This window comes from Oryzias melastigma, linkage group LG5 (assembly GCF_002922805.2).
Source record: "Oryzias melastigma strain HK-1 linkage group LG5, ASM292280v2, whole genome shotgun sequence".
Taxonomy (NCBI): Eukaryota; Metazoa; Chordata; class Actinopteri; order Beloniformes; family Adrianichthyidae; genus Oryzias; species Oryzias melastigma.
In genome coordinates, this window is record NC_050516.1 from 25,774,841 (window position 1) to 25,795,569 (window position 20,729).

The 20,729-nt window shown below is 38.4% G+C and overlaps 1 protein-coding gene across 1 annotated transcript in view; it reads left to right on the forward strand.

Moving 5' to 3' along the window:
- The window catches only part of ppp1r16b (protein phosphatase 1, regulatory subunit 16B), a 76,110-nt gene extending 56,777 nt beyond the window's left edge, over positions 1-19,333 (forward strand). Inside the window, exons 4-11 of the mRNA XM_024270148.2 lie at positions 2,763-2,908; positions 7,985-8,088; positions 11,412-11,536; positions 14,517-14,642; positions 14,743-14,818; positions 14,920-15,049; positions 15,213-15,348; positions 16,382-19,333. Coding sequence (XP_024125916.1) covers positions 2,763-2,908; positions 7,985-8,088; positions 11,412-11,536; positions 14,517-14,642; positions 14,743-14,818; positions 14,920-15,049; positions 15,213-15,348; positions 16,382-16,849 — 1,311 coding nt within the window. The 3' untranslated portion in view covers positions 16,850-19,333. The remainder of the gene's footprint in view (positions 1-2,762; positions 2,909-7,984; positions 8,089-11,411; positions 11,537-14,516; positions 14,643-14,742; positions 14,819-14,919; positions 15,050-15,212; positions 15,349-16,381) is intronic.
- Positions 19,334-20,729: the final 1,396 nt, after the last annotated feature.

Genomic DNA, 20,729 nt, shown 5'->3' on the forward strand with positions numbered 1-20,729 from the left:
TTACAGTATACTGTCACTCACTCATGGAGTTGACTGTGAATCGTGAGCAAACTGATAAGATCACAGATGCAAGGGTTGAAAATTGGCTTTATTTATTTAAGGGTAAGGGTCTCTTATGCTACCTGGCAGATGTGTTCCCCTTAAGAACCTGCTCAACGTGGGTTTTTGATTGCGTTTTTAGTAAATGATGTTCACACACATTTGACACTACCTGATACTGATAGATGTACTCACAGTTGGAAAAAGCGTTGTGCAAAATGTCAAAGCGGTGCAAATTTCTTGAATCTTTCTGCAAGCTTCTTCTTTTACAGCTCTATACCGATACATGAAAGACTTTGTGTCATATAATTCTGGCCGGGCACAAACAGCAGTCACTATTTCTTCTTCATAATTGGTTTTCAAACAATTGATACTTCCTTGTTTTGAAAAAGTCACTAACATTCGTCACTACCAAATCTGAGTCCCTGATTGGTCAAAGTTCAACGGGTTCAACTGGCATTTTGTATGTACAACCCAAAATTGGACTTAAAAACCTGCGTAGATGCAAGGGTTTTTAATGTGGAAGCCCAAAACGTGCATACACGTGTGCTTACTTGGACTTTTCATTAAAAGTGGTATGCGAAGGTGTGCACATAACATTAAACAACCCAGTGTGAACATAGCATTAAAGACAGAATACTAAGTTAATCAATTTAGGTGGAACTTTGAGGACAACCAGGACTCTGCCACATAAAGTTGATGTTTCAACATTAGTTAAGAATGCCACAGAAACTAGGAATTAACAGAACATTTGCTTTATGATGAAAGGTTTTTGTTGAGGTGGTGGCTTCTCATTACTAGAACAACATTCATTTTCCACCATTCCTGTTGCCAGATGGTTTTCTTTCTATCTATATCCTGGTGTGTGTGTCCCCTCATTTGTACAGTAATTTCAATTCCCCGTTTGCATTGTTTATTCATTTAAGTGCTCCCCTGACCACACGTCAAAGCAGTGCTGAGTGCCAAGAAAGTTTAACTCCTAGGAATGCACATCTTACTAAAGGTTTATCAGTGTAGTAGGGCAGACACAAATGGAGTCAAACTGGTAAAAATTGCTATGAGAAAAATGATGTTGTGGGATAATCAAACAAGATTAGGTGGTGTGTGAATTGAGGTTTGCCTCCGATAAACTGAGATTTTCAGTTAAAAAAAAAATCTGATTAGATTTCTTGGAACATGGCATTTGTAAAAGAATAGAGTTGGATAATGGAAACTGCTAAAAGTATGTGTTGTCTTTATTAACTGTCAGTTATGCCTCTGGGCTTTTTATCTCATTACAATATTCTTCAATCGGGTTAGTTTTCTGAACAGTTGAGCTATTTTTTCTATTATATAAAAGAATAAATCATAATGTAAATCAAAACTGAATCAACTGGTCCTTTCAAAATGTCACAAAACAGTAAAGAAAACAAGCTTTCTCATTTGTTACTATAGTCTTTTATTGTGGATTTAAAAAAAAGTAGAAATGTTTAGGTACAAACTACTGGGTGTTGCAACTCTAAAAAACGAGATAACAAGCTGCCATGCAATTGTACTGCAACGTTGTAACTGAAATTATACTATAATCCTTCAGAAATCACATTCATGATGATTGCCTGGCAAACGAATGTGCAATCAGAAAGCTACTGTGAAAGTGTCTGTGATTGTGTTGTCAGGTGGAAAGCGTTTCTTTTTTTATGCTTCAGCAGGATCAACATGGAGCAAAAAATATTATTTTCTCAATAGGCTCTTTTTTCATTTTATAGAGTTTGATAAAATTCACCTTTCTTGTTGTCAATTGTACATTAGGACAAGATTATTGACTTTTTTTTTTCAGAGAAGATCACTTGGAGTTGGTGGTATTTTTGAAGAGATTTGGAGGCATCTGTGGAATTTTTCTTTTTCTTTTAAGAGTCAGATGCACAAGGACCAAACATAGTAATTGGGGGATTGTATAAATATATCTTGAGCACGACAAAACTCTATCAGCACTGATAAAAGCAGGGGTCTTGATTGCCTTTCGTAAAACAAAGCCTTTGGTCTGAATCCTGTTTTTGTAATTATATTGAACTCTCCCGATGTGACAAAGTCATTTTTATCTCCACACTTTTCACTGTCTGCCCTGCTGCTTTTCCTTCATGTCTCCTTAGAGGCTGTGCAGTGCTGTCCCCTCACTCCAACTTCTTCTGATGGAGAAAAATGTTGCTGCTGGCAGATGCCAGATTGGAAGATTTTTTGTGGAAAATTCTCCTCCCTTTTCACCCTCTAATCACACCCACTTTCACAAGGAAAATACTTTCTCCCCCTCGCTGCCTTTGTTTCTGTGTCTCTGTAGATGGGTGTGAGTTATGGGTGCGTTTCCAGTTTTGTCTCAGATCCAGGAAACAGCCTACACAATGGCTCATGTGTCACTGTGATTGTGTTCCTACTGGCTGTATGTTTTCTCTACACCCTACAATATGTTGACTTCTAAGGATACACAGCCCGTATTCCTCACTGACTTTTTATGTAAAGTGTTGAGTTTTCCTTCCTTGCCTGCATTGATTGGGGTGTTGAAGCGTGCAGCATCTGTGAAGAATAGAGTTTGAAAAAAGCGGTGATGTCAATACCTAGTGCTGACTTAAAACATTGGTACAAACACGTTTTCGTACTCTACGTCATTCTTTATCTATTCTTTTCTTCCACTTGATTGTGTTATGCATCCCACATAAATAAGGATTAATATTGTTCTCCTTCTTCTCTAGTGTTGTATTGACAACTACGAGGACATGGTGAAGATCCTGCTGGACCGAGGAGCCAGTGTCAATGCTCAGGACAACGAACTGTGGACTCCTCTGCACGCTGCTGCTACTTGTGGCCATACTGGACTTGTCAAGATACTGATTGTACAGTAAGTCTTGCAGAGAGACTTCAATAGCTTTCAAGAGCTAAACTAGCCCCATGTCATGTTCTCTGAGGATTTAATGCATTGACACTGATAATTTTAACAAGAAGTTGTATTTTATAGTGTTTGTGTTGGAAATGCAGTCTTTAAATGAAATATAGAAGTTGTTTACATTCATCCTGGATCTCCAGTTTAAGTTGGGGTTATGGGAGGCGACAGTCACATTTTTACTGAACGTTCAGTGGTCGCTGAGGTTTTAAGATAAAGTTGAATTTTTACGGAGACCGGACAATTATTTGACATCGTTCAGTGGTCGCCCAGCCACATTTGGAGGTTACGCGGTGGCGGCCCAGTGACAGGCGGGTTGCAGGAAGGTAGCAGCGCAATCACTGACTTGGAGGGTCTCCAAGGTCCCCAAAATTATCTGATGATCAGCCGATTTCAGACTGCCATGCCGTGCTTCCGTCTCACTGCTACCATCTGATTGTTAGAAATTGTACGGTAAATAATAAATGGCGTATACTTGTATAGCTCTTTTCTACCTTTCTTGAAGGCCCAAAGTGCTTTCCAATAACAGACCCATTCACACGCTGGTGGTGGAAACCTTCCACCACCGTAGCTGCTCGGGTACTCGACAAGGGCTGTTGACATGGGCCAGGGATCTGCCGATCCTGGTCACAGTGGGTCCAAATTGGCAGATGGCATTGATGCTCCACAGAACTCATCATGGCATTGATAACACCACAGAAAGTCTGAGACCTGCATATTGATGAATTTTGGGTGATGATAAGAATACATAGAAGACAGAACATTGTGCTTTCTTGGGTAGCATGCTTCTGAGAATATGTACATTGTACTTGTACATTGACAAAATCATAAAATGTGCTCAAAATCTGAGTTGCAAATGACCAGTGGTGCAGAATGAGCCGCTTTTACCCCCATGCAACCCCGCGGCTGGTGGCCGGTGGTACTAGATATGGGCGGCCGGCGTCCGGCGACATTTACAGATCGTCCAATCAGCGCTTCTGCCAGTGATCCGGCTGCCACTGCGCTGTGGCTGCCCAGCTGTCACATGATTTCTCAATTACAGCACCCGACTGGTGCCGTCTGTATTCATGACCAGGCCAAGAATGAAAAAAAAAAATACCCGCAGGACATCTTGAAGATTCTGCCGATCCTCCCCATCACACTGTGGCAGTTTATTTGTGACCGTATCATAAAGTAGATGTGAGAGTAAACATGAGTGTTTTCAACTAACACAATCATTCATACCAATGATTGATGCAACGACATATACGATTAAGACTTGATTGTTTTCAAACAGAATGACATGGCTCTTTTGTAATGTTACATTGATCAGCCTTATGAAGGTGGAGGGACGGTCTAATTAAACTTTAATTTACTTAACACACACGCACACATTTAAAAATAGAATGCAGGCAAATATTCAGCTCTAAGTGCAACAACAGGTAATACACCTACATGTGTAGGAAAATGACCAGGTTTGTAATTAAATAGTGGGACAGAGATTGGACTGTTTTTCTTCTCCTAAAACATTAAGTGTTGCAGAGAATTACAGAAATAGCTGTTTAATGAACCTGACAGCAGAGAAAATTGGAAACCCGTGTTTGAAACAAAAGAAATAGAGAGAACAACACAAAGCAATGTACTGAAACAAAAAAAATAAATACGTACAATTAAGATTCGTTTGGACGAAATTCCAATATTTTTTATCCATAACATGTCACCATGTCAGAAAGTTTAAAGTGAGCGTTATATTCCACATTTCCATATTTAAATGACTTTTCTAATTATAATACAAGGACAAATGTGTTGAATAAGTATGACTCAAACCCTAATTTAGAAATAATCACACTGGTTTTATTAGATCTTAATTGAAGATATAATAATCATTTACACGCACTACAATGGATTACAGACAAATGAACACATTGTGCCACCACACACACACAAACCCATATTGCTGAATTATTTCCTGCCCCAACAGAAACCCCATTGCTGTCATCTGTTGACACTGAGGACTTGTCCAAACAGTTGTGTTCTCATTTGAGCTCATTAGAACAGTGAAATGAAGGATTAATATTGGCAGGACCAGCTGCTCAAAACTGGAAAAATTCATCACTGATTCAAAGCATTTGTGGAATTTGTCTTTTTAATACATGTCCCGAAACACTACAATCTTCTCAAGAAAACATCTTTAAAAGATTATTAGTACTCAACTGTTAATGAAGTTAAAACTCACAATAGATCTTGTAATAATGTAAAAATTGGAAAACTTGTTGCTTTATAATAGCTGTTCAAAAAAATCCTGAAAAAAAACAATCTAATGAGGCAGACCCAAACAATAAAAACGACCTGAACAATATTTCCTTCTCATCTTGATAATTCATGTATCTATCAGAGAGATCACAAACTGCTCCAACTGTCTCTGATTTTTACACTGCGCAGATTCTTTCCCCACGTCATGTTTTAGCTCCGTCCTCGAGTTCAGATCAGACGAAGACCAAACTTTCAGACGCCATTACATTGTACTCTTCACAGATTTAACCCACTCTCTGTCAAATGCATCAAAGCAGCTCCAGCACATAACTGAGCCTCTTCCTGGTTTTACAGTTCAAACAATCCCTTTCTCGGTTTCATTTTTGTGTCTTTTGGTATAGAAGTGATGTACCTCTGCAAAAACCTCATCTGTCTAAATGACGTTCTTCCAGAAGCTTTATTGTTTTTCACAATGCATTGAGACAAACTCCAGCCTCATTTAGGATGATTTTCTTTAAACTATGTTTTTCTCTTGTTCTTTCACATGAAGTTCATTTTGGCTCAAATACCAACAGACAATACAATTGGATGCTAGAAGTTCACTTTTAAAGTCTTTGTACTAGGTTATTCTTGGCTCTTTGATAACTACTTGTTTAATGTCTATCCTTTGTTTTTTCACTTATGTTGTGGGAGGTTCTCTAAAGCCTTGCGCTACGCTCACACGGCACTGATCAGCACATGTCCAAGTAGCTGCTTCCAATAAAAAGTATTTGTAAATGTGCATAAATACACATTTCAGGCTTCTGTATTCAAATGTATGCATCACTACGTATGTTTCTAATTTCGTTTTCCATTTAACAGATGTTGAAAGTTAAACCAGGTTTAACTTTGACCAATCAGAGACACTGATTTTTGTAGTGATGAAAGGATTACATCCCTTTCAATTCATGGAAGTGCCAACAATTTGAAAATTGATCATGGAGGAGAAATGAATAATGGCGTTTGTGCTTGGCCGTAATTATATAGTCTTTCATTTATTGGAATAGAGCTGTGAAACAAAAAGCCTGGAGCAAGATTCACAAGATTTTTACAGCTTCGACGTTTTGTGCCAAGCCTCTTCCAATTGTAAACTACTTACATGCGCTAGTAAACAGTAGAAAAATAAGAAGACACCCTCTCTGCTTGTCCAGTGTGAAAACCACATGCTCATTGTGAATGTAGCATAAGTCACAGTACGGGTCATGCAGGTGGTCCACACAAAATAGCAAGGTTGTGGATCGCTCTGTGAGCTAATAAAGGGGAACAGTTTGTAAAAAAAAAATGTACACGCATGCTGCTGGCAACAAGCCATAGCAAACACTTATAGAAGATGCACAGGTAAAGAAAGGGTGAAGCAGACAAATGCGCGTTGTATGAATATGTAATTTTTTTGACACTCCCACCCCATCCATTACTGTGGGCTCCTTGCGTACAGCTTGACTGTTAGAAAATTGGAAATTAGACAATCAGTGCAGTTTGTGTACGTATACCACAGGAACTATGTTTAACGTACAAACGCCATGTGGGCAGCATTTGCATCATGTCAGTAAGCAGCCAGTACACCCTACTGACCGCACCATACACCTGCAACACCTGTACATCGTAAGTGCATCTAACTTACTAAAACTTCACTGATGCTTCACAATACACTTACTTTGCACTCGACAATCATACGTTCTATTTTCATTACATCCCTTGAGGTGACTACAGGATAAACCTGCACACCGCTTATGATGCAGCTGCACCTCTCTATGACCCTCCATGGGCCAGACAATCCCAATAGCATGCAGCACTCGTATGGGTCAACCCCCATATGAGTGCATGTGACTAACGCCGGGTTCACACCACAAGTTGAAGTGCTGCAAGGAACGGAGATTGCTTCCATTCTGCGCCCTTGTTAACCTCTGGTGTAGTTTACCGGGAAGGAGGGTCTAAGGACAGGGATAACCAGTTTAATTTAGTTTTTTTAGTTTAGCAATTGGCTATTGTTTATATTTCATGACCAACCTTCTGCTTCTACAAAATTACAGGCATGAAGCCCAATGAGGAAATTATTTTGTGATATTGGGCTATATAAATAATATAATATGTAATTGCATTGTATTTATACCAGACATGAGGTGGCCAAGGCTCGTTTTGGCGTCTGATCTCATTTTTGCGTGAGCGATCTGCGTCAATCCTGGCAGGAAGTTACGCCAAGACACACGAGAAAAAGCTGGTCAATTTTCAAAATATAACCAATTTTTCGCAATAAAATTCCATGATTGACAAATGCGATCATATTTTTGTATCTATACTGTAGAGATGAGAATACTGTAAACTCACCAGCAACGCACAACACACAAAAAACAAACAGACACACACTGAGATGCACAAATACACACACAGATCAATATAGTGGAACAATTATGGAAGGTGTATGGTTTTGGATGTCTAAAAACACAATCAACAAGAGAGATCAGATCTTTGTTTTTATTCTCTTAAACTGGACTTATTTATGTATAAAGACTTGGACAAGAGAGAAACATGAAAATGTTAAAGTTTGTCTGAAAAAATGATATGAGGTTTTACAGCCTTAAAACATCTGTAATCCTACTTTGTGGATTTAATTTTTTCGCAGGTTATTTTTAGAATGTATCCACCAAAATAAACAGGGACCACTATACAGACAATTTAGTCCCTGTAACTTAAGTTCCTCCAGACATTTTCATTGTTTTGATAGATGGCACTTTGTTTTATTGATTCATGCTTTACTTTCCACAGTGGTGCAGATCTGCTGGCTGTCAACTCGGATGGAAACATGCCCTATGATCTGTGTGAAGACGACCCAACACTGGACATCATTGAGACAGCCATGGCCAACAGAGGTACGCGGGAAATGTTTCATGAGGGGAAGACGGCGGAGTGTGGAGATTCCATCTTGTGATCGCTCAAACTAATGAGAATACTTTGTTTTTTCCTGAGTGTGTTTGGAAGTTTATCAGAATGGCACAGCAGTGAGATAAGTCCTGCACTCGACAGGATGCAGATAAGGGTATTTATGCAACGTCACGGTAAACAATGACAATTGGTTTGATTCGACAAGGAGAAACATCTATATCTATAACTTCTTACCTTGGACTGACTTGAGTCTGTTATGTTTTCTGATTAACCGTTAGCCTTCAATAAAGGAACACACCAAGCTAAATGTGTTAGTGTAGTTGTTGTTACATTTAAACAAGAATTATGCAAACTTTTTCACCTTTAAGTATGCAAAAACTGAATTCTCAGAAATAATCCAGATTAATCGTCGTATCTGATTCAAAGCTTTTTAAGAAGTTTAAAGGAAGTTCAGTTCATAGGAAGTTCACTTTATTTTTAAGTTGCCAAAGCGTCCATGTATTTGCACTGGTGTTTGAGACAGGGGTTAGTCTGTGGGTAGCTGTCTGTTGACCTAGTTTGCTTGCAAATGCATCCCCAGGCGATAGCAGTAAAGTTTCTTCAGGTACAGGATAGCTTCCACCAAAGTAGAAAATACTTCATTTTCAGCATTATAACAGAGAGGAGGAGTCTGTTGCAGCATCATCTCTGTTCAGTTTAGCTGCAACTAAAGATTTAAATAAGCTGTTAAAGTTCCACTCCAATCATCTTTTGATCTATTTTAAAAGTGTTTCTAGTGCTTTTTTGAATTATGATTGTCATTTTAAGGCTAAATTATTAAAAAAAAAATTGTTTCTGCAAAGTGGCAGTAGTTTATTCAAAGTTTGCTTTTAAGTTGTGGGTGGGACTGTTGGTACCGAGTAAGTCTTCCCCCATTTCCCATCATCCTTTGTCTTAGACTCTCCTGATAGCTTACAGCCTCTCACACTCCCAACCTAACATTTCTGGTCCAACAAAAATACAACAAGCTCTTTCCAACAGCGCTTTTTCATCTGTTCCTGATTCACAACGATTTTTAAGATATTCAGAAATGCAATTTTAAGTTTGATTTTCTCAGTTTTTTTCCTCCTCTGTCATGAGAAACACCAAAAGCTCGATTTTCATGGAAGAAAGTCTTTAATACTTCAAATATGCTACTGTTGTACAATTTGTAATGATGACACCACGTTTTAGATGGTCTTGTCTTGAGTATGAGATAATATTGGGCAAATATTAAAGGGACAGAACGGGGGCTTTGAATAGAGACAACTCTGTTGAAAATGAGGTCCTTTAGCAATTGGATCAGTGGAGCTGCAGAATGCAGAAAGCGCTACAGTAGGTGAGAAGAATGAATATTAAGATGATCAAAGGCAGCGCAGAGCTGCTAATTGCTCTGGTAATGTTGTCAGCACAGTAGTGGGGATAAATCCTTTTCCCTCCAGAGACTCCCAGTCTGTCTTCAACACACACTCACACATGCTGAATACTTAATATGCATAATCAACAGATCTTACTGACCCTTGATCCTCCTTTGTAGAGCCCAGATCATTTGAGCGTCAGAAAAAGTGATGGGGGGGGTCTGTCTACCTGTAACTGAAGATGACAATCTGGTTGGTTAGCTTAAAGGCTACTGAACGACTGACATCACCAGTGTTTAGTAAATGGAAATTGATTGGTTACAGACTCAAGGTGATGATTAATCTCACATTTTTAAACTAATAAAGTCTCCATTGGATTGTTAAAAGAAAAGCCACTTATTGGAGGTCGCTGCAGCTCTGCTCCTTTTTCTTTTCTCCTGAGCCTTGATGCAAACTCATCCATATCTTCATTTCTGTAGATTCCAGCAGCAAGTTAACAGCAGATCAAAACATGCACTCAAGCATGTCTACATTTTTATTCTTCCTTTTTCCTCCCAGTTTTGCACGTTTTAACTATAAAATAATGGACTTGATGCAAACTTTTAAAAATTAGGTTCTGGCTGATAATTGAAAATGTGTCAACAGAGCAGAGGCCAGATCCACTTCAAAAAGAAATGATGCACCTGAACCATCATTGAATTATAGGAAATAGACACAAGGAGACGACAAACCTGAGCTCCCTTGGCTAAAAAAAAAAAATCTGAAACAGGGAAAGAAAATACAAACTCAATCACAAGAATTTAAACCCAAACAATAAAATTAGTGGTTTATCACTCACTTTAGTTCTATGGTTTGTATATATGCAGTTTTTGTTGAATCATCTTTTGCTAAATTCAAGCTTAAAGAGGAGAAGAAATTCTCTGTTTTGCTAAATTAAAACCTAAAAATTGGCGGCAGCAGAGCATTGAATCATTGCTTTGCATTTAAATAATTTCCTGCCTTTTGTCCTCTGTGGGGACGCGAGCGCGTTGCATCATGTTCCACACTCTTTTTTCTTCAAACCAATACAAGGTCATGCTTTCAGGAAAAAATAGCTACAACTTTGGATAAATGTCTAGCTTAATAAGCCATTTTTAATACAGAAATTCTTTCCTTCAGAACAATGTAACCTTGACAATGATTTGTTGAACATTTAAGTATATTTGTTGGTCTGAAGAAGCTGCTTCATTGATTGAATATTAAATTTCACATGTTGTGAGGAATGGTTGCCACACTGGCTCGTTATAATGTTGCTGTTTGTGTTGCATCATATTGTTTTGGACGGTGCAGTGTGTTGCTGCTGCGCTGCACAGCCAGATTTCCCAGAGAAGCTTCCTAAAAGCAGGAAGACGGATTAGTCGTGCTGTTCATCCTGCACTCGTTCATCCGAGTGACTAAGAAAACCAAAAGTGCTTCATTTTGGGTTTTTAAAACCCCAAAAGAAATGTTGCAGGAAACTCCATCTTAAAATGTTCAGACAGTAATAGATAATTAATATATTATCTCATTTGTCAATTATTTATTTTATTTTATATTTTTTTATATATTTTTTGTTGAATTTTGTAGATTTTTATCCTCTGTTTTGTCATCACTTTATTCCACCATAACCTGATTCGGTGCTGTTTGTGCGATTAAAAAAAACTAACTCACTGCTGCCCAAATTTACCTTACAGGATAAATGAAGCAACTGTGACCCCAGTCAGTTTTTACTAAGCAGTTTATTCCTTTTGGAACCATTAAATCACTGCCAGACATCCCATTTGTCACTTCAGTGAATCCTTGTCCTGCTTTTAGAAGGCTCTGTAGGAATTTCTTATTAAACAATTTATGTTCTGTCAAAGGTTTATTAAAAGCACCGCGCGGGCTTATATAGTGTGATTCTCCGTGCATGACAGGCATCACCCAGGAGATGATCAATGAGACACGAGCTGCAACGGAGAGGAGGATGCTGGGGGACATCCAGGAGCTGCTCAGGCAGGGAGAGGAAGTCAACAAGCAGGATGCTCAGGGGGCCACACTGGTAAGCAGACGCTCCAGTTCAACCCTGAAATGTCTTATTTCATTTTTGGGTTCTGCTGACTAAAGGTAGGAGGCAGGTCTTCAGATGAAGTAGTTATGAGCCAGTTTAGCTGCTTGACAGTTTTAATCTATTGCAGCAGGAAGAATGTTGTTTTAACTTGATACGTTTGACTTGTTTTAGGTTAAATTATTTTGCTCTTTAAGTTAGTTTTCCATGACAGTTGCAGCTTTTATTAGTCAAATAAAGTTCTGTATTTTGTTTCCTCTATGTATTTGTAGTTCTCACCACATTACAACTTGATGCTATTTTAGTATCACTTTCTTTAACTAGATTTGGACTTGAACAATTTATGATTTTAATTAATCTTTTAAATCCAATAACTAGAAACCGTATGAATATTTGTACCAATTTTTCAATGAAAATATTTAATTCCTTCTTTTAGGCCTCTTTTATTTCTTTTTGCACTTCAAAACATGTTCAGTCTTTTGTTTAATAATTTCAAAAAAATGAAGTAAAAATTAAAGGTTAACTGCTTGATTCCTGAATTTATTCTAGCTATGAGAAAAAAAAAAATTAGGTAGTTTTGCAGCACAAGTTGCATATTTGCATCAAGAGTTTAAGTTTAAAATTGCGATTTTAAGAATTATAGTCAATCTGATGATTAAAAAAAGTTTTCAGCAGCATTACACATTCTTTAGAGGGAATTTGGTGAAACACTTCCTCTGGCTAGATTTTTTTTTTATATTGCAGCAACATCTCAAAAGCAAAAGTTGTGTTGTGGGTGCTGCACAATTCTGCAGCACCACAATTGGAGTTAAATAAATGAGTTTTAGTATCAAAATAGGTTCAATGCAAAGTCATTATGTAGTATTGTCTGCTGATATGATTCATCCAGAAATGATTTTTGCCTCTACTTTCATCTTTGGATTAAACCCCACTAAAACAATGTATCTATGATTTAATCTATTTGAACAGTCTAAGAACATCTTCTCTCTATCCCTACGAGAAAGGGTTTGATGATTCACTAAAGAGAGCAGCTAAAGAGACCAAAAACTGATTTTTTTTTTTTTTTACAAAATTAATGATTTCTGATGGCCTTTAAAGGTTATTTTGTCCTGTAGTTGCGTAAGGATGTTTTTTGTACAAATTTCCAGACACCGGTGCATTCCTGGGAATGATTTTGAATAGAACTTTAGAGTTGAAAGTAGCTGCACAGTTCTGTGTGTAAACAGGAAGTAGAGGACTGGGCTGGGAACGCAACCTTAACAGATATTAGAGTCGAGGAAGATGATGAAAGTGGGCTCTGTTAGTTAGAAAGTCTCTTTCATTTGGTTTTATAAGATAAAAAGCTGGGTTAAAGTCTTCTAATATCATTCTATCAGGTATTATTCTGGGATGTCAGTGTGCAGAATGGTAAACAAAAAAAAGGGATTTAACCTGTTTAGTTTCTGAGCAGTGTGTGTTACATCACAGAACTTAATGAGGTCTGTTTTGTGTATCAGGGATTTGACTACAATATAAAAGCAGGGCCAGATCACCGACTGAAAACAGTGTCCTAGAATAACCCTGTTAAGCTTTAAATTCTTATCCCAGATTGTTTGATTCAGAGTCTTCTCTAATTGCTTTGTGCTTCTAGTTAATCTTCATCTAAGCACAGAGGAGCAAACTGTGGCTTATTAAAACCTCTGCTTTAGAAGAGAGCTGGTGGGACATCATCCAATATTTATCATCTGTTTTTGAGTTTATTACTTTTTAGTCCTACTCTGGTTTGAACGACTGGAGAATTTTATGTTTTCTCTGCAGTTTTCTTCTATGCACTTAAATGAGGTTTTCTCTCAGTCTAATTAGAGATAACGTTAAAAAAAAACAGAGTTTCATAATGCTGATATCCACATACTTTCCGTGTAAATCTAACATGAATCCACCTTGGAACTAGATTTCTAATTCCAATTTTACTCACGTCGGACACTTTCCGAGTTTCCACATCCCCAGTAAAGTACTTCTGGTGTGTATTAGTGCTCCCTCAAAGCTGTAGAGAGATGTGAATGTGCAAAATCAATAAATAGCCAGTGAATGTAACAAATAAAGGCCTCTGTTTTCAAATTCTGGGATCACATAGGATTGTAACATACAGTCTGGTGAGAGCTAATGAAGGTGAAACCCAAGGTTTGACTGGGACTTAAATGCAACACCTGCAGCAGATTAGAGGTCGTCCGATTGTTTTTTTTTTTATGGATTTATCACAAAAAAAGATCTTTAGGTCCAGAAGCTGCTGATGGCCAATAGTCTTTTATGAATAAATTTAATAATATTTTCATATCTACACAGGTTTGGTAGTAGTGTGATGAATTGATCAAGAGAGTTTGTGTTTTCACTGCAGAGGCAGCACGCCGTTGACGGATGTCTCCGACTTTTGTCACCTATTGATTGTATTTGTTGGCTACTGATAATTAACATTTTTATGTGGGAGTTTTGTCTCCAGATTTGTCGTTTTTCTCGATTTTTCTGTCAGAGTTTTATCCTGAAAGACACTGCAGCACAGCTCCGTCCCTTTTTAAACCAGGAGATCTAAATCCAGAGATCAACCCTCCAAGAACCGGGCGACCTGAACATTCCTGAGACGGCCTTTTACATGTTGTGGCTCAGCTCACTTCTACATGTTGTTGTTGTTTTTTCTGATTTTCCATTTAAGGCATCAGTGGCCCTGCCTTCCTCTGACCTGCATAATGAGGCAGCAGGATCAGTGCTAGCTGCAGCTGTTCCATCACAGCCCTGAAATGATGGCTTATGATTAGGAAATGATTAGATTAAATATGCTCAGTGATTCATGCGTCTTCAAACCTACGAAAACAAATAAATATAAGAATCAGGGTTTGATCTTGAATGATCAACAGTTGTAACTGAAGTGACTAATCAAAAACTAGATTGTAGAAAAATGTTGCTTTTAAAACGAGTTGTGCGTTTTTGACTCTCCTTGCAGCTGCACATCGCAGCGGCGAATGGCTACGTGCAGGCTGCAGAGCTGCTGCTGGAGGGGGGGGCTCGCGTGGACCTGAGAGACTCAGATGGATGGCAGCCTCTTCATGCTGCAGCATGCTGGGGTCAGGTAGGGAAAACACAACAGGAAGCCTGAAGCAGATAAGCACACACAAGTTTTTTCTTTTTCCCTAAGTCATCAACATATTCTGCTGCTTTTGTTGTTTCAGATGCACGTGGCAGAGCTGCTGGTGTCGCATGGAGCCAGTCTCAACGCCAAGACCTTCTTAGACGAGACTCCCATCGGTAAACTCACCGCTCAGTACTTTCGAACTTTGACTTCTCTGCTGGTTTGAAGCATAAAATCCATTTATTTCAGAGTTTATTTCAGAGCTTTTCTCTGACAGATCTGTGTGAGGATGAGGAGTTCAGGGCCATCCTTTTGGACCTGAAACACAAACATGACACGATCATGAAGTCTCAGCTCAAGCATAAGACCTCGCTGTGCAGGCGCACCTCCAGCGCAGGCAGCCGTGGGTAAGTGCTGCCACCTGCTGGTCTCCTGCTGAAGTTAATGCTCCTTTCAAACTACTTTTTAATGAAATTCAAGTAAAAAATGCTTTTGTAATTAGATGCTTCTGTCTCTATATGATAGCTTTTTGGGTGTTTACTTACTTGTGGACTTTACGTGTTTTTACAGCAAAGTGGTGCGGCGAGCCAGTCTGTCAGACAGACACAACTTATGTCGCAAAGAGTATGAGACTGAGGCCATTGTGTGGAGGGGAGGAAGGGAGGAGGAAGAGAAAGAGAAGGAGTCGGATCAGGAAAACAATCAGGTACTTCCTTTTATTACTGTATGTAGAACTTCCATTGAGGCTTAGCAACATGCAGAAGAAAAAAAGTCATATTATCTGCTGGTTCTTTAAACAGGTTTTTGATCAAATGTGAGAAATTTGACTGTGAAATTAGTGCTGTCGTGTGATCCATTTTTGTATCATTAATTAATCTTGACCTGTAATTAACTAATCGATTTTAATCTTAATATTTTTAACCCATTAATAGCTGTAAAAATCCTTATTTTGAGGTATTTTATTTAAGTTTGTGGCATTCTGGTGCGGGTAAAAGATCAAAATAAAACTAAAAAGGTGGCTTTTTGAAGTTTTTTTGGTATTATAATTGACTTTCAACCTTTACTTTGATACCACTGAAGAGTAATTTTTTTCAGTCTTGAACAAATAATAAAAAAAGTGCTCTAATTTACGACAACAAAAAAACAGGAGGAACTCTTTTCTGAGCAACTCAAAAAATATTGAACACAAACTTCTTATTAATACCATAATTCAAATGTTGATACTGGGCCTTATTCCGCAGTTCACTACAACAGCAAGACAGTAGAAAAGACCTACGAGTGATTTTATAGTTTCCTTTAACGTGTCAGGGTCGATTTTATCATTTTAAAGACTGAGATAAAGCAGAAAAGACTTAAAGAAGAGAATCAAAAAAGAAAGAAATAAACACAGCGTTGGAATTGCACTATTTAGACTTTTTTTTTTAAACAAACATTTTCTTTGATTCATTAATATAGTGATTATTAACTAAAGTCTAATAAAGTTTGAATTATTGCTTGAAAATTAGTGTGACGAAGCGATCTTCCATAATCCCACTCCTCCTGAGTTATTTCATTTCATAGTTTTGTATAGTTTTCATAATCCGGTTCTGATCAGATCAAGTGCAGATTATTGATTATCCTCAGAAAACATTACATCATCATTCAGTAAACGATGTCATCCTGTAACAGATATGTAATACTCATTGAGTATCATCAGATAACATCTGATTGTTTGGGTAAACCTCCCTGATGTCTGGCAGGTCAAGTCGGTCGTCGCTGTGGAGCTGCCCGACAAACCCAAGCTGCCCACCATCCTTAAAGATGGCAGCAACAAACAGAACGGCCTCATCTGCACGACGGCGTCCACGCCGGCTCAGCCGCCTGTCAACGGCGGCACGCCGTTACCTGCGAAGGGCGGGGTCGTCACCGTCCAGCCGTCCCAGGAGGAGGGGAGAGAGCGCGGTCAGACTTTGTCGGAGTTAAAGAAACAGAGGGCCGCTGCTAAAATGCTGAATCACCCTTTGTTGAATGGTCACCTTGGCAACGGCTCCACAGAGTCCTTCTTTGACGCCAAAAGCAGTTCCGAGGACCCCCGCATGCCACTGGTTTCCTCCAACGGCAACGCGGTTTACTACACGCCGACCAGCGGCGACCCGCCCCTTCTCAAGCTGAAACAGCCGATGGAGGAGGAGCTGCCTAAGGCGAGGACCTGCTGCTGCGTGTGCTAGCACGGCGGTCATGTGACCGCTGACGTCAGCGGAAGCCCTTTCATCCACGTGCTTTAGAGGGAGAGCAGGAAGGACGTTTAACATCCCGTTCCTCCTTACATCTCAGTTTTGTTCAGAGGGTGGTCAGAAAACTTCTCCCTCCTGCCAAGGCGTATTTGAAACGTAGCAAAGTTGGGGAAAAATATGCAGTGCCACAATATCTGCAGGATGTCCGTAAATCAAACCTTTTCACTAAAAAATGTGAAAAAATCTGAACCAGGAAACAAGAAAAGTCACAAAGTAGAGAATGTTCAGCTCTCCGTCCTTTCATTTGTCTATCAAACATTTCCTCCAGGACAAACACAGTGTCTGACTGCAACTTTCTGCTCTTTCAACTGTTTCCTCTCATCTGCAGATTCACAGAGAGGCTCATTACAGGTGCCTCATGTTGGTCTACTGAGCCCCACAGCACCAAAAGACCTTGCACATCCATTCTGAATTCTGCATTTTGCCTAAATACTTCCAGGAAAGTGAAAAGCGCCATCTGAAACTCACTCTTTCACCTTTTCCTCCAGAAGCCTCAACTGACAGCTCATCCTTTGTGTTTCGTGTGACCCACTTTGTGCTCACTCACATAATTTAAGCCCACGTGGTTGAAAATGACTGTACATTTATTTATAAAACTAATGTGTAAAAAGAAAAAAACAAGAGATGATGGATCCTAATTGAGTGTATTTATTACTTGGATGCTGTGTGGAGAGTGAATGCAGTACGAGATGAGCTGGAGGTGGAGCAACGCACCTTCTGATATGAACAAAGTGGGCAAGATTATGAAGTGAAATCCAGGTTTTTGTTTTCTTTTTTTGTACATGTTGTGAAATACGAGCCATCCTGTCGGGGTGGGTTCATGCTTGTGTCACTACAAATAACAGTGTTATTTGTTTTTGTTTTTCCTGGTGGCCATTGTGTGGCTTAAGATTTTTCCCAATCACTGTATTTGTCTTTCTAACAGAAAATGTTAATGCTATGGAATGAATTGCTGAAAACTGGGTAAGAATTTTTGGAAATATGTAAAAAAAAAATTAAAAAATCTATTTTGAAAGCATGCATGAGCACCAAAATACAGATAAGGATTTGTCATTTTTGGAAACTTTTGCTGAGAGTTACATGAGAAAAGCAGTGTGCTAAGAGTTAAATTAGCACAGCTAAAAGGCTAATAGAGAAGAATTTACCCCCATTCAGGTTCTATATTTCTGCAGCTATCTACAAATCTGTTTCAGCAGAAAGACGATTAAATTCTGTTTCCCTTCATGAGCCGCTGCACTGCATCAACCCTGTTGTAGCTGCTGAATATTCTTCCTGCATGACTGCTCCTTTGCTGTCAGATAACTGAATAGTGTCATCCATACACAAATGAGTTGGTTACTTTATTATATTTCCTCATTGAATTACTGCTGAATGTCTTCTTCCATTAAGGTCTGGGTCATTTGGTGTTTTATCATTAGAGTGAAAATGAATGAGGCTTTTTTTTTTTATTTGGTCTTAAATTGGCTCATTAATAAATATGCAACCTGTTTTTCATTGTTTATTTACAGTTTTATTGATCATCCTGAAGGTTTTGTTTGATCTCTGTAAACCAAAATCTGAACATTTTTATTAATAATTCAAATTAAAAAGGCAACTTTACAGTGATTTACTGTTCCACTTTAGTATAAGTGAGATATTGTTGATTTTTCAGACATGGCTGCCTTGTTTTTTTTAGTTTTTTTACTGATATGAACTTTCTCATGTAACGCTCAAAGCGGAGTTTCATTCCCCTGATCTTCTCATTTTTTAAGTGCCAAAAAACATCTCCTGTGAGTTAAAATTTATAAAAGTTAACTAAAAAGCTGTCAAGATGTTTTAAAAAAAAAAGTAAATTACCCATAATGCCATTTTTTTGCCCCATAGCATCATCTGTTCACTGTCAAATATTTGTACAGATGAGTTTGTAAATACATTCCTCTCCTTGTATCTTCTACCTTTAATTTTTGTTGCTTTTGAAGAACAAATTGGGGGGGAAAGTATTTGTACTGGTGAGCAGTATTGTGTGTGGGGGGACTGTTAGACTGTAGCACCTCTTTTCTAGCCCTAAAGCTCAAACGTGTTCAGATGTCTTTGCTGGTTTAAGATCGGTGTTTGTGCATCTTTCTCAGAGAATCTCGAATCTGTTTTGGTGTGTATGTTTGCTCTATTGCAAACTACATTAAAAAATATACACAATTCCAACTGCAGGTCCGTGAAATTCAGCCATGTGTGACTTTGAACTGTTCGTCAGAAAAGCGAGTGTTAAAAATTAACCTACCCTCCAGTAATCTACTCAGATCGATGCTCGTGTTGAACTGCAGACTTCATCGTCCCTAAAGATTTCAAGAAAGGAGTTAAACTACTGATTTTGTAATTACTGGAATAAACATCAGTGGTTGCATTAACATTTTGAATAAATTGTATATTTTGAAAATTGTATTTGGTCTGTCTGCTCTCTTTACTGACCTCTACTGCTGCCCTTCATCTACTGCTGTTCGGGTCAGCCGCTCCCTTCATGACTCTTCCTGCGTTTCTTCCCTTTTTCTTCCATTTTTCCACAGGGTGTTGACAGCAGCTGTTGCTCGGCTACGTAATAGTTAGAAAAAATGGGGAAAATCTGCTTTTAAAAAAAGATTTTCCACATTATTGTAATCTGTTTTTGATGCTTTAGTAGAGTGTGAGATTTCAAGACATACTCATCTTTTTGTGGACCTTATAAAGTGCTTGTTAAATAGCCTTTTATTGTAGCAGCACAAACACTTTAATTAGTCAAACGTTAAGGTCATGCTGTAATCCTTAAAGTGTCCTGAGCAAATGTGAAGGGAAAGAAGAACCCTTTCATCTGAGGCTCTTTAGTGTGCTGAATGTATATAGACAGAGAGGAGGACAATGGAGCTGAAAACACACGACCGGAGCTTCTTCCTCAGCTCTGCTGGGAGTGGAGCAGCTTGCCTCTTCACTGAAGAGAGGAGTGGAGCAGAGCCAAAAAGAACCTAAAACCACAAACCTGAGGGCATCCATACGGAAACTCAACTGATAAATGAAGATTGTTTCTCCAAAGCCATCTATTTGCTGCATTTGTGTAAATGATTCTTTATAATCTTTTACATTTCACTCCTATATTATTTAATCTGATTTGCTAATATTTTAAAGTAGTTCAGCCACAGACCGAACTCTAATTTTCATGTTGCAGATTTTGAACGAGCTTTTATTTTGTTAGGCACAACCACTTCAGGATCAGCCATGCGTTCAAGTCCACAATGATTGTGTGCTCCAAATATTGTCCTTAAATTTAAACGTTTTCGTTATTTTAGCCCAATTTATTAATTTTACATAAACTATTGGTGTGCACAAACTTTTTTTTTAACCAAATGTTTTCATTATATCTAAACAAAAGATGGTGATTTTATTTTTATTTTTTTTTTAAGTATTTCCTGAAATTATATGCTCATACCAGAACTCACATCGTACTTATCAAGTGACTGAAGCTTGAAGGGGAATTCTGTGACTTTATTCTAAAGCCTACAGGTGTTTATAGTGTGGTTTTGGTGGCAAAATGTCAGAACAGACGTGAGACGGTTTTTTGTGACTTCCTGACAACTTCTCACACTCTTCCTCGCCTTTCTGCATTTTACAGGGTGAAGGTGCAGATGTGCGTTTTTGCTTTCTGAACATGATGGTTTCAAAAAAAAAAAAAAAAAGACCTGTGCAATTTGCTTTGTCACCACTTCCTTAACCATTTGCTGTGTCATTGTTTCTTGGTCATGCAAATGTTCATGAATGCAAACAAGACAAATGACAGAAACAAAACAGAGAAATAGTCAGAGTTCCTTCC